The following is an 18,507-nucleotide window of genomic DNA, read 5'->3' on the forward strand; positions in this document are numbered from 1 at the left end:
CCTTCCTTCCTTCCTTCCTTCCTNCCTCCCTCCCTCCCTCNCTCTCTCTCTCTCTCTCTCTCTCTCTCTCTCTCTCTCTCTCTCTCTCTCTCTCTTTCTCTTCCCTTCTTCCTTTTGTACCTATAATTCTATGTCTAATCTATGCCAAGTCCTGAAATTAAAATTGTGAGTCTAATCATCTATATCTCCACATGGGGACTTAATTTGTGCTTAGTCTGAATTAAAAACCGAGTTTACTTTCTGTCACTAAAGCCAGAGTGGTTCATTTTCTAGTTGTTGATATTAAGGGACAAAGACAGAAGTCTGTTGAACAGACATGAATTAACTCTGATCTTAAATGCACGCATATGAATGGACTGTTTGATGGAAAGTAGTATGTGCTGTAGATATCTTGTGCTGATGTTATTACATGTAACAGGTTGCATTTGATGAATATTATACACATTTTTATTTGTACCTATATGATTCCTCCCCAAATGATCATCCAACCAGGAGGATAAACAAGTGTTGTTTGAAGTCATGTATCCAAACATTAGCACACATCATGATGCCCCTACATGTTGATGGACTATGTCCAGTCACCATTTATTGGGAGTTTCTGGATGCTTTGACACTGCCTAGTATCCAGTAACTAAACCTTATGTAAGATCATGATCATAGTACTTGTAGGTGGAGACGTTAGACAGGTTAATGGGGAAAGTTCATCTGACACCAAACAGGGGTTTCAAATCCTTGAATGTCCATCACGATTCAATATGCATAATGTCTGCTTTGAGGGCACTATGGTTAGTTTGCATGGGTGCACATGTCTCTGGCAGGCTTTACCCTTCTACCTCATTCCTTCTACATCACTAAAAACATTAGATTGCATTCCTAAAGCTAGCCACCACCTTCTCTTTCCTTATTCTGTCACTTCCAACTTCTAAGCCTGTCTACCAGTGTCCAGGTTTCAAAGGTTTGACAATTTTTTTCAACAATGAAAAGTTCCCTTTGGATCACCTAACAAACATGCCCAAACAGATACTTTATTCTAATACAAGGTTTATAACCTGCCGGTATTTTGTGTGTCATATTTGTCTCACCTCTACTCAGAGGTAGTGCCTTGTTCTCTGGGAAAAAGACTCGACCGCCCTCTCCTTTGTTCCTTTCCTCACCCTGTTCCTCTTTTCTGTGTAGCTCATTCCCTGACCTCTTTTGCTTTGGTGCAAATAAATCTGCTCTGGGCTGAGAAATAGGACATGATCAGGTCCTGAGCTGATATTTTTCTTAATACCCTTCCATGAAAACTGAATTTAAAACCTCATCCTAGAAAAATAAAAATGAAGGTAGAATCCACTTCTGATAAGCTTTATGACCACATGCTTATTTTTTCCCCCATTTGCATGAGGAAAAAGCCATAGAGAAACAATAAGATATATCTCTAGAGTGTTTTGGGTACTACCATGAAAATTCCAGGGGTCCACTCAGGAGTTCACAGGCCACAAAAGTGGTAGAGCAGCTGGGAAGGGTCCTATGGGCCTATTTCTGCACCCAGGAGGTAGGGCTGTTCTGAAGTCTCTGTGCACTGGTCTTGCCAAAAGAGTGTTGGTCTCCCGGGAATGTTGACACAGGCTTACAGACTCACAGGCGGAACAAGCTGCAGCAAGAGACAAGACCATCTAACACCAGAGATTACCAGATGGTGAAAGGCAATTGCAAGATACTAAGACTACTTGGCATCAACAAAACAGAGTATTCCCACCACAGCAAGTACTGGTTACCCCAACACACTCTAAAAGCAAGATTAGGATTTAAAAATCATATTTCATGATGCTGGTAGAGGATTTTAAGAAGGGCATTAATAACTCTCTTAAAGAAATAGAGGGGAACACAGCTAAACAGGTAGAAGCCCTTAAAGAGGAAACACAAAAATCCCTTTTAAAAATTACAGAAAAAGACAACCAAACGGGTGAAGGAATTGAACAAAACCATACAGGACCTAAAAGTGAAAGTAGAAACAATAAATCACAAAGGGAGACAACTTTGGAGATAGAAAACCTAGGAAAGAAATCAGGAGCCATAAATTCAAGCATCACCAACAAAATATAAGAGATAGAAGAGAGAATCTCAGTTGCAGAAGATTCCGTAGAAAACATGGACATAACAATCAAAGAAAATGCAAAATGTGAAAATATCCTAACTCAAATCATCCAGGAAATCCAGGACACAATAAGAAAGCCAAACCTAAGGATAATAGGTATAGATGAGAATGAAGATTTTCAACTTAAAGGGACAGCAAATATCTTCAACAAAATTATAGAAGAAAACTTCCCTAACCTAAAGAAAGAGATGCCCATATACATGCAAGAAGCCTACAGAACTCCAAATAGACTGGACCAGAAAACAAATTCCTCCAGTCACATAATAATCAAAACACCATATGCACAAAACAAAGAAGGAAGATTAAAAGTAGTAAGGGAAATGGGTCAAGTAACATATAAAGGCAGACCTGTCAGAATTATACCAGACTGCCCACTGGAGACTATGAAAGCTAGACGATCCTGGGCAGATGTCATACAAACCCTAACAGAACACAAATGCCAGCCCNGGCTACTATACCCAGCAAAACTTTCAATTACCATAGATGGAAAACCAAAGTATTCCATGACAAAGCCAAATTTACACAATATTTTTCCTTGAATCCAGGACTTCAAAGGATAATAGAAGAAAAACTCCAAAACAGAGAGGGAAACTACACCCTAGAAAAAGCAATTAAATAATCTTTTAACAGACTTAAAAGAAGATATCCACATGAACAGAATCCTAACTCTACCAACAAAAATAACAGGAAGCAACAATTAATTTTCCTTAATATTTCTTAATATCAATGGACTCAATTCCCCAATAAAAAGAGAGACTGGAAGACTGGCTACATAAACAGGGCCAAACATTTTGCTGCATACAGAAAACACACCTCAGGGACACAGACAGAAACTACCTCAGAGTAAAAGGCTGGAAAACATTTTTCCAAGCAAATGGTCCCAAGAAACAAGCTGGTGTTGCCATTGAAATATCAAATAAAATCGCCTTTCAACCCAAAGTTATCAGAAAAGACAGGAGGGACACTTCATACTCCTCAAAGGTACAGTCTAACAAGATGAGCTCTCAATTCTGAACATCTTTGCTCCAAATGCAAGGGCATCCACATTCATTAAAGAAACTTTAGGAAAGCTCAAAGCACACATTGCACTGCACAAAATAATAATGGGAGACATCCACATCCAACTCTCACCAATGGACAGATCACAGAAACAAAAACTAAACAGAGACAGAGTGAAACTAACAGAAATTATGAAATAAATGTATTTAACAAATATCTATAGAACATTTTATTTTAAAAGAAAAAAGCATATAACTTCTTCTCAGTACCTCTTGGTACCTTCTCCAAAATTGACCACATAATTGGTCACAAAACAGACCTCAACAGATACAAAAATATTGAAACTATTCTGTGTACCCTATGAGATCACCACGGACTAAAGCTGAACTTCAATAGCAATATAAATAATAGAAAACCCACATACACATGGTCTCTGAACAATATTCTACTCGATAATTTGGTCAAGGAAGAAATAAAAAAAGAAATTAAAAAGATTTTAGAGTTTAATAAAAATGAAGGCACAAAATACATGAATTTCTGGGACAAAATGAAAGCCGTCCTACGAGGAAAACCCATAGCTCTGAATGGCTCCAAAAAGAAACTGGAGAAAGCATACACTAGTAGCTTGATAGTACACCTGAAAGCTCTAGAACAAAAGGAAGCAAATTCACCCAAGACTAGTAGAGGGCAGAAAATAATCAAACTCCAGGCTGAAATCAACCAAGTGGAAACAAAAAGAACTATTCAAAGAGTCAACAAAACCAGGAGCTGGATTTTTGAGAAAATAAACAAAATATATACACCCTTAGCCAGACTAACTGGAGGACACAGAGACATTATCCCAATTAACAAAGTCATAAAGGAAATGGGAGACATAACAAAATATCTGAGGAAATCCAAAAAGTCATAAGATCCTACTACAAAAAGCTATACTCAACAAAACTGGAAAACCTGGATGAAATGGAAAATTGTCTAGAAAGATACCAGGTACCAAACTTAAATCAGGATCAGATTAATGATCTAAACAGTCTCCCAACCAAAAAAAAAATCCAGAACCAGATGAGTGTAGTGCAGAATTCAATCAGACCTTCAAAGAAGACCTAGTACCAATACTTCTCAAACTATTGCACTAAATAGAAACAGAATTTACTCTACCCAATTCATTCTATGAAGCCACAATTACTCTGATACCTAAACCACATAAAGACCCAATAAAGAAAGAGAACTTCAGACCAATTTCCCTTATAAATATCAATGCAAAAGTTCTCAATAAAATTTTTGCAAACCAAATCCAAGAACACATCAAAATTCTTATCCATCATGATCAAGTAGGCTTCATTCCAGGGATTCAAGGATGGTTCAATATATGGAAATCCATCAATGGTAATCCCATATATTAGCAAACTCAAATTAAAAAAACACATGATCATCTCATTAGATGCTGAGAAAGTATTTTATAAAATCCAACATCCATTCATAATAAAAGTCTTGGAAAGATCAGGAATTCAAGGCCCACATCTAAGCATAATAAAAGTAATAGACAGCAAATCAGTAGCCAACATCAAACTAAATGGAGAGAATCTTAAAGCAGGGACTAGAGAAGGCTGCCCACTTTCTCCCTACCTATTCAGTATAGTACTTGAAATCCTAGCCAGAGCAATTAGAAAACAAAAGGAGAGCAACTGGATACAAATTGGAAAGGAAGAAGTAAAAATATCATTTTTTTTTTTTTGTAGACGATATAATAGTATACATAAGTAAACCCAAAAATTCCACCAGGGAACTCCTAAACCTGATAAACAGCATCAGTGCAGTGGCTGGATATAAAATTAGTGCAAACACATCAGTGGCCTTACTCTACACAAAGGATAAACAGGCTAAGAAAGAAATTATGGAAAGAACACCCTTCACAATATTCACAAATAATTTAAAATACCATGGTGTGACTCTAACTAAGCAAGTAAAAGATCTGCATGATAAGACCTTCATGTTTCTGAAGAAAGAAATTTAGGAAGATCCCAAAAGATGGAAAGGTAACCCATGCTCATGGATTGGCAGGATTAATAGAGTAAAAATGCCCATCTAGTCAAAAGCAATCTCCACATTCAATACAATCTCATCAAAATTCCAAATCAATTCTTCACAGAGTTAGAAAGGGCAATTTGCAAATTTATCTGGAATAACCAAAAACCTAGGAGAGCAAAAACTATTCTCAACAATAAAAGAGCCTCTTGGGGAGTCACCATGCCTGACCTCAATCTGTACTACAGAGCAATTGTGATTAAAAACTGCATGGTCCTAGTAAAGTGCCAGACAGGTAGATCAATGGAATAGAATTGAAGACTCAGCAATGAATCCACACACCTATGGTCACTTGATCTTTGACAAAGTAGCTAAAACCATCCAGTGGAAAAAAGACATAGTTTTCAAGAAATGGTGCTGGCTCAACTGGAGAATACAAATTAATCCATTCTTGCCTTCTTTACAAAGCTCAAGTCTAAGTGAATTGAGGAACTCCACATTAAACCAGACACACTGAAACTTATAGAGGAGAAAGTGGGGAAGATCCTTTAAGATATGGCCACAGTGGAAAAATTCCTGAACAGAATACCAATCAGTTGTACTGTAAGATCAACACTTAAGAAATGGGATGTCTTAAAATTGCAAAGCTTCTGTAAGGCAAAGGACACTGTCAATAAGACTAAATGGCAACCAATCAATTGGGAAAATATCTTTACCAATCCTAAATTTTGTAGGGAGCTAATAGCCAATATGTATAAACAATCAAGAAGTTAGACTCCAAAAAACGAAATAACCCTATTAAAAATGTGGTACAGAGCTAAACAAAGAATTCTCAACTGAGGAATACCAAATGGCTGAGAAGCACTTGAAAAAATGTTCAACATCCTTAGTCATCAGGGTAATGAAAATCAAAACAACTCTGAGATTCTACCTCACATCTCTCAGAATGGCTAAGATCAAAAACTCAGGAGATAGCAGATACTGGCAAGGATGTGGAAAAAGAGGAACACTCCTCCATTTCTGTTGGGATTGCAAGCTGGTACTACCACTCAGGAAATCTGTTTGGCTGTCCTCAGAAATTTGGACATTGTACTATAGGAAGATCCAGCAATACCTAGCCTGGGCATATACCCAGAAGATGTTCCCATTGGTAATAAGGACACATGCTCCACTGCGTTCATAGCAGCCTTATTTAAAATATCCAGAAGCTGGAAAAAACCCAGGTGTCCCTCAACAGAGGAATGGATACAGAAAATGTGGTTCTTTTACACAATGGAGTACTACTCAGCTATTAAAAACAATGCATTTTTGAAATTTTTAGTCAAATTGATGGATCTGGAGGATATCATCCTGAGTGAGGTAACCCAATGACAGAAGAATACACATGATATGCACTCATTGATGAGTGGATATTAGCCCAGAAGCTCAGAATACCCAANATATAATTTGTAAAACACATGAAACTCAAGAAGGAAGACCAAAGGGTGGATACATTGATCCTTCTTAGATGTTCGAACAAAATTGATCCTTCTTAGATGTTCGAACAAAATACACATTTAAGGAGTTATATAGACAAAATGTAAAGCAGAGACTGAAGGACAGACCATCCAGAGACTGCCCACCTGGGGATCCATCCCAGAAACAACCACCAAAACAAGACACTATTTTGGATATCAACACGAGCTTGTTGACAGGAGCCTGATGTAGTTGTCCCCTGAGAGGCTCTGCCAGTGCCTGACGAATGCAGAATCATTTGCTCACAGCCATTCATTGGATGGAGCTCAGGGAACCTAATGAAGGAACTAGCAAAAATATCCAAGGAGCTAATGGGGTTTGCAGCCTCACAGAAGGAACAGCAATATGAACTAACCAGTTTCTCTAGAGCTCCCTGGGACTAAATCACCAATCAAAGAAAACAAATGGTGGGACTCATGGCTCTACTTGCATATGTAGTAGAGGATGGCCTAGTCTTTCATCAGTGTGAGGAGAGTCCCTTGGTCCTATGAAGGGTATATGCCCCAATATAGGGGACTGCCAGGGCCAGGAAGTGGGAGTGGGTGGGTTGGTGAGCAAGGGTAGTGGGGAAGGATGGGGGGTTTTGGAGGGGGAATCTAGGAAAGGGGATAACACTTGAAATATAAATAAAGATAATATCCAATAAATAAAAAAGAAGAAAATTCCACTTATTGAGCAAAGTTTCTATGTGGCTAACATTCTCTACTTTCTTAGTGATCCTTTCAAAAAGTTGACCAGTGTTTTTTACAGCACAATAAGGATCATAAACACTGCTTCCACCGGGGCTAACTGTAGAGAGCAGATAGCCATGAGATGGGTGATTTACCAAGCTGTTGTTGACTTTCTATGTCATTAATGTAGAGATCTGAGTTACAGAGAGACACTTTTGGCCACAGAAGTTATTCTGATGTTTACCTGTGCAATACAGAAATGATTTGCTCTGAGATTACAGTTGGACATGGCGCTGTCTTGTTGAACCTTAGGGACTCTGAGTCTCCTCCCTGATAAGTGTCCCTTGAACACTCCTTGGGCTTTGGGAGATGGTGAACAACAGACTTAGTTCTGCTGTTCTGAAGCATAAAGATGTAATGTCTCAGCTTGGTATCTTAATAGCTCTATCAAATAAATAATCATAAATATCTCTTCTTGCCTCGATGCATGTGTTTGATGTTTCAGAATCCAAGAACCATAGTAAAACAACTAAAAGAACCCGAATCTGGGATTTTCTTAATTTCCTATGTAATTCTAAAAATTGCCAGTTAAACAGCTAGCAACCTCCCCCAACTTTATTGATACCTAAGGCCTGGAGAGGGAAAGTGAAAATTCCAAAGCCACATGAGCCTTTAGTAAAACAACATACAGTGATAAAACATTTCCTAAAATTTAGCAGTTTCTCTTAGTATGTCATATGGCTTTACTACTTCAGTAGAGTCAGTCTATATACTATGCTTACAGGCAGAGGGTATTATGTGAAGTTGCTGTGTTGAAGGTCTCTTTCTGGGTATATATCAGAGTTTAGCAATCCTGGAATGCACTACCAGGCATTTAGATTCCTTACTCTCTACAGACCATTGAAATTATCTTGTTCCTGATGACCCTAACATCACCAACCAAGACTATATGCATTATTTATCTTTCCTTAAGGAACAACTAGAACAACTAACAGGAACTATTGCTGTCATCAACACAAACTGTGAAAGTGAGGACTCCATAGAGAATAAGTCATTGTTACCCCATCACTTCTCTGGCTAGGCAGAACACTCTGGGGAAGTGGACACATGCGTCATCTTCTAAACACGAGGAAATTAATGGTCAGATTCAATGAGTTATTCAAGGTTTTAAAACCATAATATACCAGCTGTTTTGCTTGCTTGTTTGTTTGTTTCTTTGTATTTTTGTGGGGGTTTTTGGCATGCTGCTGTGTCAGGTAATATTTGGAGGCACAGGCTTTCCCTCTGAATATATGTGACCATTAACCAACCACAGAGGGGGATACTTAGGCTGCAATTCAGACTTTTTCCTCTTCTCTGCTATGTCTCAGAGGGCATTTTATGTATGCTTGCTTTCATTTCTCTCAAGATAACAGCTGATTTCTACTGAAGCCCCTCAACTGACACCACTTTACTTCTTCCCTAAGAATCTGACTTGAAGAATTCTGTGTCAGATCATGCTCCATATAGCTCCAAAGAGAAAGAGGTCTTTTCTCCAGGAGCCCTAAACTCCTGCAAAACATGACTTACTTATTCTTCCTATTTTCAGTACTGAACACCAGAGGCAGCTTGATTCTGTGTCTGCTGCTCAGAGAACATGCTGGATAGTAAGGATAGCTGTGTGGCCTGTTAGTCTATGAGGTAGGGTGGTGTTGTGAACTCTTACCTCTTCTTCATGGGCCCACAAGTCAGTGTCCTCTATAAACCTCAGGGTCTTCTTCTCTAAAAAGAAGATTTGACCTCTCTACAGCACATGCTTCAGGAGAAACTGACATAATATGAACCTTACACATAACACATTGCTATTGCATTCCTCTCTTCTAACCTAGATCATAATCAATAGCATTGTTACAGCAAATGATATGGAAAATACACCTAGTATCACTGGAAAGCTGTGAATTGCACCTTACCTGAGTCACTTACTAGTTTCAGTGGCCTATACACATTGCACAGCCTAGAGTACAGTATCCTTGTTTATGATATGTAAGGATTCATGGTGAAGCCACTTTCCCTGTCTCTGTCCATTGAAGGTATGTAAGAAGACTTTCTATACCATACCCAAGTGGGAAATAAGTAACATCCCTATAAACTGATTTACCCTCAAAGATAGCAGGCTTTCTGTAGAAGTCATGTACCTTATGGCCAGGATGCTTACCTAAGACTGGATCTCCTGTTTTAGTAGCCACAAATTTAAAAATGAATATGAGGAATATGAGGAAAATCTAGAAACTTTGGAGCTGGTGATGAATGAAAATGCTGGTTGCATTTAAGGAATTCTTATTCAATATCTCTTATGCATCAGGCTTCTGTTTCTCTTGGCTGGGCAGTAAGGTGTTTTTTTTTTTTTTTTTTTTTTTTGAACCAAGATGCTTTTATTCCCATTCTTTTTATTATTATTATTATTATTTTCTTTATTTACATTATAAATGCTATCCCGAAAGCTCCCTATACCCCCCCCCTGCCCCTATTCCCCTTCCCACCTACTCCCACTACTTGGCCCAGGCCTTCCCTTGTGCTGGGTCATATAAAGTTTGCAAGACCAAGGGGCCTCTCTTCCCANTGATGGCCGATTAGGCCATCTTCTGCTACNTATGCAGCTAGAGACANAAGCTCANGGGGTACTGGTTAGTTCNTATTGTTGTTCCACCTACAGGGTTGCAGCCCCCTTCAGCTACTTGGGTGCTTTCTCTAGCTCCTCCATTGTGGGCCCTGTGTTCCATCCAATAGCTGGCTGTGAGCATCCACTTCTGTGTTTGCCCGGCACTGGCATAGCCTCACAAGAGGCCACTATATCAGGGTCCAAGAAGGTGGTTTTTAATGAGATGTAGTTTCCAGGCCATATCCTAACACTAACTGACTGTGTGGTCTTGGACAGCGCACATACAGAAGTCACATTCTTAACATGCTGGGTTGGATAGGATGTTTGACTTTCATGTTGTAAAATTCTCAAAGTCAAGACCTGGTTAGATGTCATGCTTCTGTCAGGAAATTCAAGTGAACATCTGGGTGTCTCAGGCCTGGTGTTTGGAAATCATCCACATGATACTTTTTCCAGGAGGCAAGAAATCCTTGGTCCAAAACTTCAATGCCTGTGAGAATAAGTCCCTCATACAAAATGTTCTCTGACAGTTCCATATCAAAGACTTAGCTTTGACTTCTCAGATTCTTTGCTCCACAGTTGGGATAGAGTGACCCTGTGAACATGTTCACAAAATATTGGACACTGTGTGGATCTGTTGGAAATATCAGGGAAGAGGAAAACAATGGAGCACCTAAACCAGAGCTTAGAGTTTCCACAGGGAATGTGGGCTTATTGGAAATGTTTGCAGTGAAAAGGAAATTTCGAGGAAATAAGAAATGCACATGATGCCCTGGCTTTGTCACTCTACCCTGATGTGCTTTTCCTCTTGGGAGAGAGGAGACAGAAATTTTGTGTGAGACCTCTTCCTTGACAAATTCTTGGAATGTTTGTTGACATAGAGAGTGGAACCTGTTAGAATGAAGCTCCAATTAGGTGGGGGGAAATACTCTCTAGAGGCAGTAGGAAATGTCTTACCCTATAACTTGTCAAGTAAGTCAGCTCTCTGTGACTTTATATAGCAAATAGGCTGGGGGTAGATTGAGAAAAATAAGTGCTGTGGAGAAGGCAGATAAAGGTATGGATTTATCCCATTTACAAGTAGCAAATAGAACATCATCTTGTCTTCTCAGATTCTTAGCTCCACAATTGGGATGGAGAGACCCTGTGAACATGTTCATAAAATATTGGACACTGTGTAGACCTGTTGGAAATACCAGGGAAGAGGTAAACAATGGAGCACTTACCACAAACACACAACTGAGTTCCTCCCCCGTACTGCAACTCCTCCTCTTCAGAGTATGTTCTCCAGAACTTCACACAGTAGTAAGTACCATAGTCTGCAAGTGTAACATTACTGATGTGGATGGAAAAGTCCACGTTGCTTCTTTTTGTAGTATCTGAAACATTTGTAACTCTGGGGAAGTGTTCTCCTGTGAAACTATATATTAACTGCCGACATTGTCCTATCCTTCGGAACCACTTTATGGGCCCCACAGGAAGCAGGGAGGTCACAGTGCAGTTTAAAATGGTTGACTCTCCAGCGATGGCAGAAACTGATTTCTCAGGCTGAATCACCTTCAGCTCTTTTGGAGCTGTTCCTGCAGGAAACATCAGTTAATGTTCATCCTGATGGAAACACCATCTCCTCAACTTTTTGATCAAATATTCCTATCTACAAGAACACATCATGATTGCATGACTCTAATTTCAATTCCTTTCATTTGGATCTTTTAGTATAAGAGTGTAATATAGATGAGGAAACTGAATCACAGGGTCACTGCAAATTGGGGAGGATTCTAACTGAAGTACAAGTTTGGTTTTGAATCCTCGTACTTCATTCACTATCTGCTTGGTTTTCACTTTTTGTGCACATGGCATATGAAATTTCTGTTATAATTGTATTGGGTTTATTATGTGTTCTTTTAAACCAATGAGGTATGAATATAGTGAGGTTTACATTTGTTTACAAGATCCTCATGATGGCATTTGCTTTATCAGATTGGGTGATAATGCCATAAACATGTCCCTATATGCAATAACAATCACCCAAATTAAGAAACAAAAGATCTAGCCAAAATGGGGAAGAGACCCGCCTGTTACATCTTCCCCCGTTCCCTCCCTCAGTTCAGAGTTCAAAGGCCCAGGCTGCTGACACCCTACAGACCTACAATACCTCATCCATTCCCCACTCTCAGTACTCAGGTGAACATTAACTGTCAGGTACAGGTACAGAGGTAAGAGCTCTACCTGCTGTCTTAACCCAGCCATACACTTGTTTTGAAAGTCAATGACCCAACCCAATGACACCTCCCTTCCCCAGTTTCATGCACTTTCTCATGGATATGATCAGACATCCAATGCTTAGGCGAAGGCCAAACAAGCCAGAATGGGTAAGAGCCACACCCACCATCTAAACCCTCCTACTTTCTCCTTTCTAAAAATACTCAGGTTCTGACACCTACATCAACCATCTTCCTTCTGCTACCATAAAGCTATTCCTACACATGCAGATGCCTAATATTTAAGTATAGGCCATGCTAGTCAGAAAAACCGAAGTCCTTCTGGAGCAAAGGACATTCTAAAAACCAGAAGTTCAATCTCCAACTCTGACTGAGACTCCTTGTAGAGCCATACGTCAAGCTAGCCACCAGAAATATGGAACACAGACATCAGAAGAAGACAGAGGAAAGAGAAACTAAGAAACAAAATACCCATTCAACAAAAATAAACTTAGAACAAAAATAAACCTAGAACAATATTTATCATAAACACATGCTAAGATGGCACTGTAAGAATATGTTCAACAATATCCAGGATAATATGACATCATAGGACCCAAATGTTATACTACAGCATCCTTTGTGCATAGATAAAGCATAAGAAATGATCATAATACCAGCTTTTTGAACATGTTAGGGGTCTTAAAAAGAAAATGAGAAAACTAGGAAACCATAAACACACAATACAACCTTAAAGGAAAAAAGAAATCCAAATAGGTGGAGAAAATGAATACAACTGTTCAAGACCTGAAAATGAAAATAGAAGCAATAATGAAAACATAACGTGAGGCAATCATGGAGACAGAAAATTTAGGTAAGCAAAGAGGAACTTCAGAGGGAAGTATCAATAGGTTAAAAGAGAGAATCTCAGACATTGAAGTTACACAGGAAAAAAAAATAATCTGATAAATCTCTAAAGGAAAATATCAAATCTAAACAAACAAAACCTCAGAAAAATCTGGGGCACAATGAAAAGACCAAACCTAACAATAATAAAATCAGAAGAAAGAGAACATTCTTACCTCAAAAACCTAGAAAAATATTTTCAACAAAATCATAGAAGAAATTTTTCTAACACAAAGTAAAAGATTTTTATAAATGTACCGGAAGCTTACCAAACAACAAATAGACTGGAAAAGAAATACATTGCCACATAATAATAAAAAACACTAGACATATAGAAAAAAGAAAGAATGTTAAAATCTACAAGGGAAAACAGGCCAAGAAGGGCTTGGAGAATTATCTTGCAGACACTAAATGACCACAGATGCTAGCCCAAACTAATTTACCAGCAACACTTTTAATCATAGATGTAGAAAACAAAATACTTCATGAGAAAACCAAATTTAAACAATATTCATCCACAAATCCAAATTCAACCCCACAGAAGGTACTAGAAGAAAAACTTCAACACAATGATGAAAAATTGCATCCAAAACAACACCAGAAATAAATAGTAGCACACATGCAAAACTAAAAGAACACACACACACACACATACACACACACACACACACAAAATTATGTGCCACCACCAACAACAACAATAACAAAATAACAGAAATGAACAAACATTGGTTACTGTATTGGCTGGTTTTGTGTGTCAACTTGATATAAGCTAAAGTTATCACAGAGAAAGGAACCTCCCTTGAGGAAATGCCTCCATGAGGTCCTGCTATAAGGCATTTTTCTCAATTAGTGATCAAAGTTGGGAGAGCCCATTGTGAATGGTGCCATCCCTGGGCTGGTAGTCTTGGTTTCTATAAGAAAGAAAGCTGAGCAAGCCAGGGGAAGCAAGCCAGTAAGTAACATCCCCTCATGGCCTCTTCGTTAGCTCTTGTTTCCTGACTTGCTTGACTTCCAGTCCTGATTTCCTTTGGTGATGAACAGTAATGTGGCAGTGTAAGCTGAATAAACCTTTCCTCCCCAACTTCCTTCTTGGTTATGATGTTTGTGCAGAAATAGAAATCCTGACTAGAACAGTTACTAATAGCATTCAATATCAATGAACTAAATTTCCCAATAAAAATAAATAGCCTAACAGAATGGATGTGAAAACAGGATCTATCTTTATAATAAATACAATAAACATACTTCAACAACAAAGATAGACATTACTTCATACAAAGTGGTGGGTAAAAAAAATTGCACCCAAATGGCACAAGAAGTAGGTTGGTGTAGCCATTCTAATATCAAACAAAACAAACAAACAAACAAACCCCCAAATTCCCCCAAAACAAAATAAAACCAACCAAATAAAAGACTTCCAACTAAATTAATCAAAAGAGATGGGAAGTACATTTTATAGTAATAAAAAAAAAAAGCACCATTATCACAGCTCTATTCTGAAAATACATGCCTCAAGCTCAAGGGCACACATTTTTTTGTATAAAGAAATTGTGTGTGTATGATTAAATCACACATAAAATCAAATCCATTACAATAATAATGAAAGACTACAATTTCCCACACTCACCAATGGACAATTACTCCAGACAAGAACAAAACAGAGAAATAATGGAGTTAAAAGATATTAATACTCAAATGTCCTTTCTTCACAGCATCTCATGGAACTTTCTTCAAAGTCAAGCACATACTCAGACATAAAGAAAGTTTCAACAGATATAAGATAATTGAAATAAACCTTGTATTCTATAAGACCAACATCTCTTAAAGCTGTATTTCAACAATAACAAAATCAATATAAATTCTACAAACTCATGAGAACTGAACAACACTTGCTCAATGACAGTTGTGTCAGAATAAAAGATAGGAATAAGAAATGAAAGGCTTCCTAGAGTTCATTAGAATGCACAAAACCCACAAACTATGGACACAGTAACAGAAGTGCTAAGAGGAAAGTTCATAGCCCTAAGTGCTTTCATAAAGAACTTTGGGAGATCTATATAAGTAATTTAACATCACTCATTATGGGGCAATGGCCTATGCACAGAGAGGCTGGTCTCCAGTCGAGGTGAGGTCATGAACCCTGGTAGAACCTGGAGGTGATAAATCACCTACGTTGGACAGTAGGCATTCCCTCATGTCTCCTGGACACCTGGTTACTGCCCTGACAGCCACCACAGGAGAAGCTTGGCTTTTAGTCACATATACAATGTCCCAAGCTTCTGACCTTCAGGCTAAACTCCTCCCCAGTTACCTAGCAACAATAAGATAACAAGTCCACCCTAAGAGGGCTGTTTGGCCCCACCTCACTTTTGCCTCTCACTCTCTTACTCTCTCTCCCTCTTACTCTCTCTCCCTCTTCGTCTCTTAAGCTTTTACTTTCCTTACTCTCCCTCTTACTCTCTCTTTCTTACTTTCTAGCCTTTCCTCTTTCTCTCTCTTTCCCCCTTCCCTCCTCTTGGCCATGGCCAGTCTCTTTCTCTCTTTCCACCTTCTCTCCTTTCTCCCTGACTTTCTATAGTAAAGCTATAAAACCATAGACTGTCTCTGTTCATCAAGGGCAACTGTGCTTGGATCATGGGATAGGCTTTCTCCTAATGAGCCATTTCTAATCTCCCTTCAGAAGGCCTTCCTGTGCTCCAGCCATGGACCAGACTGACTCTCACCTGCATGGGAACCTCTCATCCTCTGCCCTCTCTCCCATATCTCCAGGGCCCAGCATGTTGCCCCAGGGCCCCTGATATCGGGGGCTGCCTTTTGTCCACCCCCCATCGAATGGGATCAGTGTCTTAGATGCCCATCCAGGGCTGAGTGGAAAGCATCTGGCAGCCCTCCTGCGTCTGCCTGCCCAGAGAACAGGAGCTCTGGCTGAAAGTAGGCTCTTTCCCTCCCCCTTCTGCCCCTACACCCCTTAGGGCTTACAACTCATGAAATCTCTAGAACAAAAGGAAGCAAACGCATCCTAGAGAAGACTGCAGAAAATAATCAAACTGAGGGCTAAAATCAATAAAATAGAAACAAAGAGAATCAGTGAATCAAAGACTTGGTTCTTTGAGAAAATAAACAAGATTGACAAACCCTTATTCAAACTTACCAAGAGGCAGAGAGAGAGAGAGAGGGAGAGAGAGAGAGAGAGAGAGAGAGAGAGAGAGAGAGAGAGAGAGATTCAAACTTACTAAAAGTCAGAGAGAAATATTACACAAATTGATAAAGTCAGAAATGAAAAGTGAAACATAACAGCAGATACTATAGAATTTCCAACAAATATTAGATCTTATTTCAAAGACCTATACTACACAAAATTGGAAAACCTAAAAGAAATGAACAATTTTCTTGATAAATACAGCTTACCAAAGTTAAATCAATGTATGATAAATAATTTAAATAAAACTATTACTCCTGAGAAAATATATCATTAAATTTTTTCTAACCCCAAAAAACACAGGGTTAGTTGATTTTAGCATAAAATTCTACCACACTTTCAAAAAGAGAAATTACCTATACTCTTCCTATTATTTCACAAAATAGAAACAGACAGAACATAACCAAAATAATTTTATGCAGGCACAGTCACCCCAGCAGTGAAACCACACAAAGACTCAACAAAACAAGAACATTGCAGACCAATTTCCCTCATGATCATTGATATAAAAATACACAATAAAATACTTTCATTCTCATATGTAGCAAAGGATGGCCTAGTCTGCCATCAATGGAGGAGAGGCTCTTGGTCTTGCGAAGATCATATGCCTCAGTACAGGGGAATGCCAGGGCCAGGAAGCAGAAGTAGGTGGGTTGGGGAGCAGGGTGGGGGGAGGGTATAGGGGACTTTCAGGATAGCATTCGAAATGTAAATGAAGAAAGTATTTAATAAACAAAATACTTGCATTCTGAACCCAAGAACACATCAAAAAACATAATCCACAGTTATCAAGTATGCTTCATTCCAGGGAGGAAAAGGAACTTTAACACTTGAAAATCAGTCAATGTAATTCTCCATAGAGAAAAAAAAAACTGAAAAAAAAAAAAAAACCAGACATAGTCATACCATTAGATGTTGAAAACATCCTTTGATAAATCCAAAACCTCTTCTCGATAGAGAGATCAGGGAAGTGAGGGACGTGTTCAAACATAATAAAGACAGTTTACAGGAAGCCTACAGGCAGCATCAAACTAAACGGATAGAAACACAGAGCAATTGCTCTAAAATCTATGCAAAGCAAGGCTATCTACATTCACTATATCTATTCAATATCATATTTGACATTCTAACTAGAGCAATAAGACACCTAATAAAGATCAGGGGGATACAAATCTGAAAGGAAGACCTCAAAATATCCTTATTTGCAGGTTATAATATAGTATAAATAAGTAACTCCCAAAATTCAAACAAGAAACTACTTACTACATTGCTTAAGAAAAACAGAGACAAAGTTTGGAGCTGAGATGAAAGGATGAGCCATCCAGAGACTGCTCCACCCGGGGATTCATCCCATAATCAGCCACCAAATGCAGACACTATTGTATATGCCAGCAAGATTTTTGTCTCTTGTGAGGCTATGACAGTGCCTGGCAAACACAGAAGTGGATGCTCATTGTCATCTATTGGATGGAACACAGGGCCCCCAATGGAGGGGCTAGAGAAAGTACCCAAGGATCTGAAGGGGTCTGTAACCCTATAAGTGGAACAACAATATGAACTAACCAGTACCCCCAAGAGCTTGTGTCTCTAGCTTCATATGTAGAAGAAGATGGGGAGAGAGGCCCTTGGCCTTGCAAACTTTATATTCCCCAGTATAGGGGAACTCCAGGGCCAAGAAGTGGGAGTGGTTAGGTAGGGGAGCAGGGCAGGGGAGGGTATAGGGGACTTTTGGGATAGCATTTGAAATGTAAATAAAGAAAATATCTAATAAAAATTTGAAATAAAAAGAAAGAAAAACATCTTAAGCTATCTGGCTGGATACAAGATTAACTCAGAAATATCAGAAGGCTTTCTACATACAAACAACAAAGAGACTGAAAAGAAATCAGGAAAAAACACTGTTAACGATAGCTGCAAACAATATAAAAAAAATTGAGGGTAATTCTGAAAAAGCAAGTGAAAGTCCTGTTTGACACGATCTACATGTCACTGAAGAAAAAAATTGAAAAAATATCAGAGGATGGAAAGATCTCCCATGCTTATGGATTAGTAGAATTGACATGGTAAAAAAGGGCATTTGACCAAAACACAAAGTATAGAAACAGTAAATAGATCTGGACCCGATCGTCCTGCGCCTCTCCTGCCCAGGAGGGGTGTTCGCCTGGCGGCTGTCCGCAGGCTGATCCAGCACCCAACACCTTTCCTCCCCGACC

At 38.9% G+C, this 18,507-nt stretch overlaps 1 protein-coding gene across 1 annotated transcript in view; it reads right to left on the reverse strand.

Annotated features, from left to right (window-relative positions):
* Window positions 1–18,507, reverse strand: part of LOC110320681 (signal-regulatory protein beta-1-like) — a 643,074-nt gene that overhangs the window by 7,942 nt on the left and 616,625 nt on the right. The window contains exon 2 of the mRNA XM_021196798.1: window positions 11,212–11,565. Within this exon, the coding sequence (XP_021052457.1) occupies window positions 11,212–11,565 (354 nt within the window). The remainder of the gene's footprint in view (window positions 1–11,211; window positions 11,566–18,507) is intronic.

The sequence above is a fragment of the Mus pahari genome, chromosome 4 (genome assembly GCF_900095145.1).
Source record: "Mus pahari chromosome 4, PAHARI_EIJ_v1.1, whole genome shotgun sequence".
NCBI lineage: Eukaryota > Metazoa > Chordata > Mammalia > Rodentia > Muridae > Mus > Mus pahari.